Source organism: Brassica oleracea, chromosome C7, assembly GCF_000695525.1.
Source record: "Brassica oleracea var. oleracea cultivar TO1000 chromosome C7, BOL, whole genome shotgun sequence".
Taxonomy (NCBI): domain Eukaryota; kingdom Viridiplantae; phylum Streptophyta; class Magnoliopsida; order Brassicales; family Brassicaceae; genus Brassica; species Brassica oleracea.
Window position 1 is genome coordinate 3,910,946 of NC_027754.1, and position 12,266 is coordinate 3,923,211.

General features: G+C 25.3%; 2 protein-coding genes across 2 annotated transcripts; both read left to right on the top strand.

Moving 5' to 3' along the window:
* The first annotated feature begins 8,988 nt into the window (after positions 1-8,988).
* LOC106301477 lies at positions 8,989-9,696 on the top strand. The gene has a single exon (XM_013737880.1). It carries the CDS (start codon positions 9,188-9,190, stop codon positions 9,311-9,313), a length of 126 nt encoding a protein of 41 aa, XP_013593334.1. The 5' UTR covers positions 8,989-9,187; the 3' UTR covers positions 9,314-9,696.
* Positions 9,090-10,179, top strand: LOC106301476 (ocs element-binding factor 1). The gene has a single exon (XM_013737879.1). The coding sequence runs from the start codon at positions 9,452-9,454 to the stop codon at positions 9,959-9,961; it is 510 nt and encodes a 169-aa protein (XP_013593333.1). The 5' UTR covers positions 9,090-9,451; the 3' UTR covers positions 9,962-10,179.
* The last annotated feature ends 2,087 nt before the right edge of the window (positions 10,180-12,266 follow it).

Here is a 12,266-nt window from a genome sequence, read left to right on the forward strand (position 1 = left end):
GGGGGGGGGGGGAACATCCAGATCTACCACATGTCAAAGCCCTAAATGCTGAATCTATGCCAGCACACCACCAGCTCCCCTCATCGCGACCCCAAAACACCATCGAGAGAGGACCGGAGCAGAGACTCCGGCTGCAGAACTCACCCGAATCAACTTTGCTTCCGAGCCTACCACGTATCGGAACTAGAGAAGGGCAGACGAGGAGCACAAGGGAGAGAAAGAGAAGCCAAATATTGCAGCGGCAGAGCGCAATCGGAGGAGAGCCTAAGAGAGAGAGTTTAGTGAGAGAGACTTTTGTAAGGAATGTTTCTTAAGTTCGATTTACTATATTATGAGTGATACGAATAGCATAATATTATCAAATTGAGTATTTGTAAAATGCTTCCTATTTTTTGAATATTTAATTTTTGGTTTATTTTGTTAAAAAAATGGAATATCCAAAAAATATATGGATATTTACAGATATTTATAAATACTTACAAACATCTAATGGAGAATCTCATCCACTTTATTTAAAATAAATTAGATTCTAATCCGCGTTTTAAAAGCGTATAAATATTTTTTAAACAAAATCTAATTTAATAATAAGAAATAAAAAATGTTTTGGTGTATATGATAATATATATAATTTATTGCTTCATATTTATATTAAATATGAAAATTATATATAAGAAACTATTTTAATTATTTTATTTTTCAACTCAAATTATGAATTCCCGTAATCTATATTATTAAAACAGAATCATTCTAAAAGTCTATTATAAAAAGTTGGTGGATCCATTCACTAATTTTTTTTTTTTTTTGTCCTACCATTACTACTTTACCGATATACAATTAATTACTACAGTTAGAACAACATTCGTGTGTTCCTTTTTCTTCTCTGATAGAAATTCATTTTCATTAACATTAAAATATATTAAACAGTGAACATTTTATAAACATTCGACAATAAATAACATACTAGGTCTTGACCATCACATCCGTGCGGGTTTTATTATTTTTATACTAAAATATTCTAATTTATAGAATATTATTATGTAACTATACAATACTATATTACATAATTTTTTTTGTATTTGGTAAAAAAAAATTATTTTGTAAACATTATTATGTAATAATACTATTTTACATAATTTATGTTTCATTCTTAACATTTGGAATTTATATGGAAATTAAATTAAATTGAACCTATATAGTTGAGAAGAATTTTTTGGGATATTATTAAAAACAAAAAAACTTATTTTAAAAAGAAAATATAATATTTTGTACATGCAAAATAATTTTATGGTAAAGATCCTATTTGAGAAATTGCTCGAAATACACTAATAAGGATAGTATTTAAAAAACCTCAATCAAAGATTGCACCAAAAAAAAACCTCAATCAAAGATATCCTAACATTTGAGCTCATGATTATTGCTTTCCAAAAAATTTTTAAAAATCTTTGTAAAATGTATTTTTTAAAAGTAATAACTTTAAGTTGTTATCTTCATTAAAATATTTTATATAATTTTAGTTTTTTTTATTAATCAAAACTAAATTAAATTCAAATTTCTGATTATATTTTATGATAACTAAAATTTAAATTAATCAGTTTTCAAAAATAATTTTTAAAATGAGTCTGAAAAGATTTTTAAAAGATCTTGTTAGAATTTTCTTAAATAAATATTTATTCTATTTACATAAAAAATAAAGATATTAAAAGATATTGCAAAGAAGTTATGTACATTTGATAAACTTTCTAAATAATGGTCCAACTTATAATATCACACATATAGTGAAGTTGTGACTTCTATTTTAATATAATAGATATATAGAGATACTACATTAATACTATTTCAATGTGAAATGATGAACCATAAATGTATAGCCAGAAAATTTTGACATTATTTGGACTTTCTATTATACCATTTTAAACCCGTAATATTCTTACCACCATATAAAATGTTAAACCAGAAATTTACGAGAACACTTTGGCATTCTACTATTGTCATTTTAAACCAATGTTCGAAATTGCGTTAGGCGTGAATCGGGCGGTCGACCAACGCCTAGCAAGTAGCATAAAAATCGGAGATTAATCGGATTAATCAGGGATTAGATTTTATAGTTTTAATAAATATATAACGATATATGATTTTGTTTTGCAGAAACAAAACAGAAATCATGACGCAGTCTGGTGGTTTGAGTCTGTCTTGGTTGGTAGAAATGTCCTGGGTTCGACACTACAGGTGTGCTTGCCCTTTTTCATTTTATTTTTTTGTCATTAATGACGGATAATTGACGAAAACACTTCCGTCTTCTTCCTATCAATTTTTTTCTGCAACCCTAAATTCCGCCGTCAACAGGTATTCTTCACATATCTCATCATCTTTCTTGTTTAGTATACTGATTATTACCGAAATATAACAAATCTATCAAGAAAACATTGATTTCTAACACAAAAAGTAAAAAAAAAACTGTCTTTTTGAGGGCTGAGTTTTCAACCGAATAACACCAAATCGATGCGTTTGTTTGCTGCCAAGCGTATATCCGCCGTAAACTCAGCTGAGTTGTCCGAGTTTTCGAACATGGTTTTAAACCCATAACCTCAGTTACTAAATAATTATATTATTTATACATACTTTGAATTATACTATATCACTTTTATATTTCATTTATAGTAACAATGTAATCCTTATAGTATAAATAATGAAACTGTAAATATAAAAATATAATAAATATATATCATTTCTGTAAGTATTTAAATATCAGTTTAAATATATATAATATAGTTCTAACAGTATATTCACCATATATTAAATAAAAAAATGATATATGTTTCATTTTATATACTAAAATAAATATATGAAATTAAATACTTATAGCAGACATAATAAAACTGAAATATGATTTTTTATAGTATATTATGAGCGAGAGAGTTCATGTGTAACATTTACTAGGTGGATGCCTGCAATTTTGCGGGTTTGAATGTTTTGTAACAATATATTTATTATAGTTTGTCAAATTAAGATATTTTTTCATCATCAAAAATTGTATATGTGTTTACTGTTAAATATTTTTAAAGAATAATTATTTTTGAAAAAGATGATGATGACTATTTTAAATATCTGTTGATATTTTGTATTGAATTTTTTTACTAAAATTAGTTATATATAATATTCATAATTCAGTTTTTAATAAAAATGAGTTTTGAAGGTATGTAGTTTTGAAACATTTGATTTTTAAATAATTTATAGCTAAAGTCATATGTCTTTATTAAGATTAAAAGATAAAACAATATGATTGTTACACATTCTTTATAAATTCATATTCAAATACATAGGAATATAAAACTACTATATCAATTATATAAATTACTTTTGAAATATATTATATAGTTTATAAATACTTGAGTAATAAAATGATTTTATGAGCATTACATATATTTTATATAAATCACATATTTAATTACCATAAATTATATTATGAAATATATTTATATTGTTTGGATACTGATAAAAATTGGTTCCAGAATTGATTTTTTTACTCATAAAATAAATAAAATAGAAAATCTATTAACGAATCAAATTATAATAGTTTTTCTAAAACTCAAAAACACCTAAGAAAAAATTAATTAAGTGAGTTCTCATTTAATATAAAATAAATTTTCAAAATAAATTTTATAATTATATAAGCTTCCATAAATGACTTAGAACCTCTTATAATAATTTAAAACATCTGATAAGCCAATATAAATAAATTTATAAATTTATTTATAATTTAATAAATGATTTATAAAGCATGCATGGAATTTATTAGACATTAATAGTTATTATGATACTTTATATACAAATATAAGGCTTTCTATACGAATATAAAATAATTATATCAATTCAAATAAACATTTTTGTTTCTTATTTTATGTAATTTATAAATTTATAAAAAAAAATGATCGCGTTATTACTCTTTCATAGTTTAAACAATTAGTTACCATAAACAATTATTTCTAAAATTATGTAGATTATTTGAAAAGTGGTAATTGAATTATCCTTTCATTTTAGATATAATTATAATAAATAAAATTAAAAATCATCGGACAATCAAATTATAACAATTTGAAGAGTTCATTTATGATCGACACGTAATAAAAAATCACTTATGTGACTTCTCAATCAATATATAGTAGATTTACATTTTTATAAATAATTTATAACAATTTATAAATTATTTTAAAATTCTGATAAATTTATTCTTTAAACAACGATAAATCATTAAAAAAAAATTAATAAACATGTTTGGATTTTGTAATATTTAAAATAGTTATTATATAATTATATTCGAATACAATTCATCAAGTAGAGTATAAAACTATTATAATTATCTTATATAAAATTTGTTCATTATATTTTATAGTTTATAAATATTAAAAGTAATAAATAAAACATTATTAATCTTTCTATAATTTCGAGAATTAGTTTCCATAAATTGTTATTTGTAATATTCTTTAGATTATATGGCAAGTGATGTTAAATGATTTTAAACTTAATTACCTTAAATTTTTAGATCTAAATTAAATAAATAAAAATCAAGAACAATCGACCAATCAAATTATAACAATTTCTTGAAACTTCACCTATGAGCGACACATCACCAGAAATCACTAAAGTGACTTCTCATTTAATATATAGAGGGGTGATTTAAATTTATGCATAGTCATAATTTTCAAGATTACATTTCCATCAAATCTTCCATTTTTAGAAACCCATTGAAAAATTAACGAAAAACTACTCTTGGAAAAATCTTTACACAATCAACACCAATATTAGCTAATATTTTCAATAACTAACATGCCAAACCACAAATAGAAACAACCAACTAAATCTTTTGAAATTTTAAGGTTCCGATTTAGATTGGTTCCTTTCGAGTCCAGATTGGTTCGGGTTCATAATTCAAATACATGTAATTTTTGGATACATAGAAGATCCAGGTCGGTTAGGATATTTACGATCTGAAAAAACCCCGAAAAACTTGAAAACCCAAACAAATACCCCAAAAATATTCAAATGCAAAAGACCCTAAATTTTACCCGGATTCTGGTCCAAGGAACCGTAAAACACCCAAAATTTTATCTGAATATCTAAAATATATATTTTTAAAAAATTTAAGTTTTATCCGAAAACTCAAAACTATAACCAAAAATCCGACCTCAAAACTTCAAAAATATTATAATACCGAAAACATATATAAAATACCTATATATACCTAATATACACAAACCATTTCGGGTACTTGATCGGATCTCGGATAGAAACTGGATCCGAATGGATACCCACATGTCCAAACAAACCAATAGGTACTTTGTATTTGACCCGACCCAAACTAAACAAAGTATTTTTGGGTCAGTTTCGGTTTGGTTTTTCTGATCCGGATAAAATGTACATGCCTAAAATGAGTTATCTAAGAATGTACATACAAAATCTCAAATAAACTAATTAATAAATTATATAATCTAAACAAATTCTCTTATTCGATATAATACGTCTTTGTAACATAGTAATATACAACAATCTCAAAATACTAATTCATATCAAGCTTTTGTTTTATAATTCAAATATTTCTGCGCTTTCGAAGCGCATGTCAAAAATTAGTAAATTGTTATAAATCTAGGTATTTTATTTTAATATGGTCGATTAAATAAAAGTTAACAAACTTTATTTTTTACGATTTTGTATTCTGTTTTATATTTGAATTTTAAAATGTGAAAATTATTTATTAAATCATATGTTAAACAATAATTATATCAACTTATATACTTAACACTATAAATTAATTTAGATACTAGGTGGTGGATACCTGAAAATTCACAGATATAAATAGTTTTTGGAGAATTTAAGTTTAATATCTTATTTTATATATGATTAAATATCTTTTAACATGTAGATTGGTTTAATTTTTAAAAATATCAATATAATATTGCAATGAATTTTTAATGATGGTATATATTTGTAGATGAAATATAATATCTCATTTTATATAAATTGTATTTTTATTTTATCTTATATAATTTATGAATAAATGGTAGATGATAAAAAGAATTAATAAAACATTATATAATTTATACAATTAATTAATATAAATCCACATGTATAATATTATCGGGTATATGACAACTAACATTAATTGGTTTTAGCATTTTTTTTTGAACCTAATTAAAATATATAAAATTAAAAAATTATCTACCAATCCAATTTATGACAATTTCTTGAAATTTCTCATTTGAATAACATGTCAACAAAAATCAATTAAATAACTTCTCATTTAAGAGTGGTCAAGTTGTTTCTAGTCTCATGAAAAAATCCAAATTTCCAGACCACTGAACAATCCTTCAACCCGTTCATCCAATTGGTACTCAGATGAATTTTCAAAGGGCATTAACTTATACTACCAGCAACTTTACGGAAATTGGTTAGCCATGTGCTCATTTATCGCATATGAAAGCAGCGGAACAACGCCATTCGTAAAAAAAACTCTCTCCGGCTCAAACATTCAAACTCATGGACAAGATGTGAAAACACAACACAAATCTCTCTCCTCTCAAACCTTAGGGCGCTTTGGATCAGATGATCCGGATGACCAAGATCTTTTCATTCACTAACAACTAGGGGCGGGCACGGAGCAGATATCCAGAATTTTAAGGATATTCGTGATCCGCTCCGCACGAATAATTGATTTTTCGATTCGATCCGCAACTTTCCGGATATAATTTGGATAATTTATCGGATATCCGATTCGATCCAAAAGAGAAAAAATATGATAAAATCATAATATTTCATACAAAATTATAAAAACTACAAAAAAGAAGTTAATAACCTCTATAAAATGAATAATAATATTAAAAAAGCCTGAAAGGTACATAATTTTTTTAATTAATAACTAAATAATTAATTTAATGAATAATCTTATTACAAAACTTATATAGAGATATAAAATTATATATATAATTATTATTTGTAATTTTCTTCTTCTTTGACGGATATTAAATTTTAGTATTTGCTTCGATTCATAAAGTTATAAATATCTGAATTATTTGGATATAATAGAAATGAATAATGGATCGAATCAAATTTTACAGATATTTTGTCCACCCCTACTTACAACTACTACTTTAAAAAAGCCTCTTTAATCTATAGAGCATCTCCAAAAGAAACTCTAGAACTTCAAATATATAGTTTTTTGTTCTCTAAAAAAACTTCAAAACTTCAAATTTAGAGTTTTAAAGAGTAAAACTTCATATTTCAAATTTGAAGTTTCACTACTCAAAATTTCAAATTTGAAATTTCATCTTTTTATTGTATTTGGTCCTTATAATTATTTACACATCACATTTACGTTTCTTAGGTATCTTCTCATTTATCGTTTTAATCTTTAAAACTTTTGTATATTATAAATATTTCAAATTTATTTTTATAAATTATAATTTTACACATAAAATTAAATAAAAAATTCAAAATAAGATTTATAATATTTTAAAACTAGAATTATACAACAAGAATATTTCAAAAGAAAGTTAATAAAAAAAGTTTTAAAATATACACGAAGATATAATTATTATACAAATTTAAATATTACAACAACACTAATAGTCTAGTAAATTTTCTTCGGAACCTCTTAAGTATTGTCCAAACAAATTTTGTGTAACCGAAAATGGAGGTATTACGGAAATAATTTCATGAAATAATGTGGTATTTTGCTTGTATTTTAATATTTAATTATGTATTTCTAATTATAACTTTATATTTTAGTGTAACATTTTATTAGTTAATATTACAGTAATATTGCTATATATGTGCTTTTTATAAAAGTCTTCTTGATTTATATTAATAATAAAAAATATAAGGACCGTAGCGTAAATTACAAATAATTTTGAAGTTAAATTTAAAGTTTTGTTTTTGGAGAAAAACACTTTAAATTTTCAAATATAGAATTTCAAACACCTTTCACCAAATCTGTCTCGTACACTAATATTTTACCAAATATTTTTAAATATATTATTTCTTAGGCTTTTAATGGTGACCAAAAGAATGAAGAGGAACACTATGAATCTAACTGTTGACCAAAAAAATGAAAAAGAATAATGTATTTATTACTATTCCTTTTTTTTTTACCATTTACGAGGAATAATTTTTTCTTTCCATTTTTTTTCATTTTTTTTTATTCTAGGGGAATATAGAACAAATTCTCCCTCTCCAAAGTTGATAAGGAATAATCTTCATTTTCATTCCTATCATTTTATTCCTCCGTATTTTCCCCTATTCATTACTAATGTTTCTATAATAGTCACTAGTTAGACTCTATGTTCCTTATCATTCCTTAAATTTTTTACCATTCACGAAGAATAAGTTTTTTTTTTCATTTTTCTTTGTTCTTTTGTTTGTAGAAAATTATAGAACAAATTTATTTCTTATTAAATTTGATAAAAACTATCATTCTTAGTGATTTTTAAAATTTTATTCCTACTCTTTTTTTTTTCAATCCATTCTTACGATAGTTACCGGTCAAACCTTACAAATTGACAGTCATAGTTTTATTTCCTTGTTCATATTATATATTATCATTTTGATTTAAGAGCTTGATTTAATACAATAATAACTTATGGTAACAAATATAATATTTAAGATTTTATACTAAAAATGTAATTTCAAGAGATTGACTGTTTTTCCGATGATATCTGGTCAACTTTTACCCACTTTCCTTATTTCTCTACTTTATTGCATTAATTCGCACCATTAATACACCACACAAAAATCCACACTTACCTTTTATATTTCGTTATAAATACAGTCTTTACAAAATCAAAAGGAAAGTACACCCCCACCCACAGATTTGCTTTAAAATGATAAAACAAATCTCCTCCATCCATTATTTGCTTTGAAAATAAAAATAAAATTTTAAAATTTTAAAAATCAAGTGGATGCTTGAGATTTGGTTTCTATATAATCCATGACAAATCCTTCATCAAAAACCTCTTTCCCCTTCACTCATATTCTCTTCCTTATCCCCAAATCCTTTGTTTTATTATCTGTTTGCTCTTTATATTTAGAGATCTCCTCTGTTTGTTTTTGGTAACATATTCAAAAATAGAACTCCTTCTCCTCCTCTGTTTCTCTGTTATATATCATTAAAAACTGAGAATTTGATGATCCGAAACTGATGACTCCCGTTCTCTGCGAAATCTTGCTCTCGGGGCTCACGGTTAAATCTGCTCTCTGCCGTAGAACCCATCTCGTTCAATCTTTCTCCGTCGTCTTCCTTTACTGGTTTTACAACGTTTCATGAATTGCTGAAAACTCCCAAAACTAATCTTTAAATTAATTTTTTACATCATATATTCATTATTTTCAGACAAATCTAAAACCAACCAAAAAAAAAAACAAACTGTCCTTTCTTTTGTTCTTGTAATATTCTTGTAATAAAATGGCGTCATCAAGCAGCACATACCGGAGCTCGAGCTCCTCCGACGGCGGGAATCCATCTGACTCCGCCGTTACCGTCGACGAGCGGAAACGCAAGAGAATGCTATCGAATCGTGAATCTGCACGTAGATCAAGGATGCGTAAACAGAAACACGTCGACGATCTAACGGCTCAGATCAATCAGCTTTCAAGCGACAACCGTCAGATCTTGACGAGTCTCACCGTCACCTCTGAGCTTTACATGAAGATCCAAGCCGAGAACTCCGTCTTGACCGCTCAGATGGCGGAGCTAAGCACCAGACTCGAGTCGTTGAACGAGATCGTCGATCTCGTGACGACGACCAATGGTGGTGGTGTCGATCAGATCGACGGCTGTGAGTTCGATGATCGAACGGCTGGGATTAATTGCGACGGATATTACGATGATATGATGATGAGTGGCGTTAATCATTGGGGTGGTTCGGTTTACACTAACCAACCCATCATGGCCAATGATATCAATATGTATTGAATTAAAATTAATTATAAAAACTAGTATTATTGCCCCCTTTATTATTCTTAAGTTTAGCTTTTTGTGGTTTGGGGTTGGTGTGGAGATGTAGCAAAGTACATGCATCTTGATTGTTTGGAAGGATAAATAAACTTATATATTGGGGCATATATATAGACTGTCCTTTGTTATGTATTGGTGTGCGCTTTTTGTTTATTAATAATAATATAAATTTTGAATTTGAATGTTATGGTTGATAGGATTTAGTTATCATCATTTCTCCCTCTTGTCATACTATACTTATTCTGTTTACGTAAAAAAAAAAAAAAAAAAAAAAAAAAAAAACAATTATCAAATTCTATATACCAATAGAATTATTTTCTTATAAAAGAACTTATAATGTGATTTTCTTTCAACTAATTGGCTACATACCTGATTTGCTTAGAATCTTGGAAAGCATTTGTTGGAATGGTAAATTTTAGAATGATCCCAAATTCACATTCTGAATAGTTCTTATATGATTATTTAGGTTAATTTGAACTCTAACTTAAGTACTATTAGATTTTTATAAAAAAAATTACAAAATTTTGTTTAATAGAAATAATAATTACATCTATAATTTATGAATTTTTATTTTATATAATTATTTAAATAAAAAATTATACATTATTTATTTTAGTTAATTTTATAAAACTTAAGTTTTGAAAATTAATTGATAGATTAAATTATTTAACTATATTTATTATTTTTAGTATTTAATAAATCTATAATTATTTTATATCTAATATGATAAATTTTTATTTTGTACATTTAAAATTAAATTAATATTAATGTATAATATTTATTTAATAATAATTTCAAAATTTTTTAACTATTAGATATTTATAAAGTTTTAATATTATAAAACTGGATATACTTTTGAAAACATATTGTAAGATTTTATTAGATTCAATCTTAGAAAAATATGTATCTATATTTTTTTAATTATTTATTATAAAATATTTAAATATTTAGTTGAAATAGTTGATAGGGGTTAATATTAAGTTTTTAGACGGTATATCATGATGGACGATTAAAATAATGGTCAAAATTTAATAATATCACAATGTAAACCAAAGTTATGTCGAAGTTGTGATTATGCTTTAAGTATTGTTGTTATTTTAATTTAAAAATTTATATATGAGGTTAAAAAATGTAAATAATTAACTAGATTATGGTTTGCGCTTTTAAGCGCGAAAATATTATTTTTATAAAATCTAATTTACAGTATCAATACAATTTAACATTTTTATAAGTATTGTTTTAACATTCTTTATTTTAGTGTATTTGAAAACTATATAATTATATTATTTTATACTTATATTAAATAGGAAAAGTATATAAAATATTACTTAATTTTGTTTTTAATTATTTCAACCCATTACATTAGAAGTTTTAATAAAATATCTGTAATTTGTTTGATTAAATTTGTGATATATACTTATTTGATAAATTTATAAAACTTATTTGATGTTAATTTATTGACTCTAACGTTTTATTTGTATAAAACTATTCAATGTCAACTTAAACCAAGCATAATCTCGCATAGTTATATGTTTATAAAAATAAAAGAAATTTAAGAATATGTTATCGCATATTAATTTAATTAATTTCATATTAAATTATTTTTTTGTAGTATCTAAACCCGCAAAAATAAGTATACTTATTTTCAACCTTTTATAAAATATTTGGATGGTTTTAAATCAAATAATTTAAAAGAAGATAAATTAAAAATTATTTAAAAGGTAGAACCTAATGTTTTATATTGTTTGAACACAAAATTAGTTATTGTATTGTTTGGAAATATATTTAGTAGTATAATGTTATTTTTTCATAATTAGAAGAGTGAATTTAACTAGATAATAGAAGAGTGTATTTAATTTAAAAATTTACAAAAAATTGGATCCACAAAATGATTTTTTTTTAATAAGAGGGATTTAAAATATAAATATATAACCTTCTTATGAACTAGAGATAACAAATCGTTGGATGGTATTGTTGTCTTCACGGATGGCTCTTGCAGCTCTCTCACAGGTACTCTTGATGTCTTTAGGGACTTCGCTCAAATGTCGGGGTTGTGTATAAACGTCGCAAAACCTACAATTTTTGTGGCAGGAAAAGGGAAGCAGTTGTTAGAAACTGCAGCTACAGCGAATGGTCTTACTGTTTCAGCCTTGCCTGTTAAATATCTCGGGCTGCCTCTCACCACTAACGATGACTAGGAGTGATTATGAGCCATTGGTGGCAAAATCCGAGCCAGATTTCTCAGCTGGACGAGCAAATCACT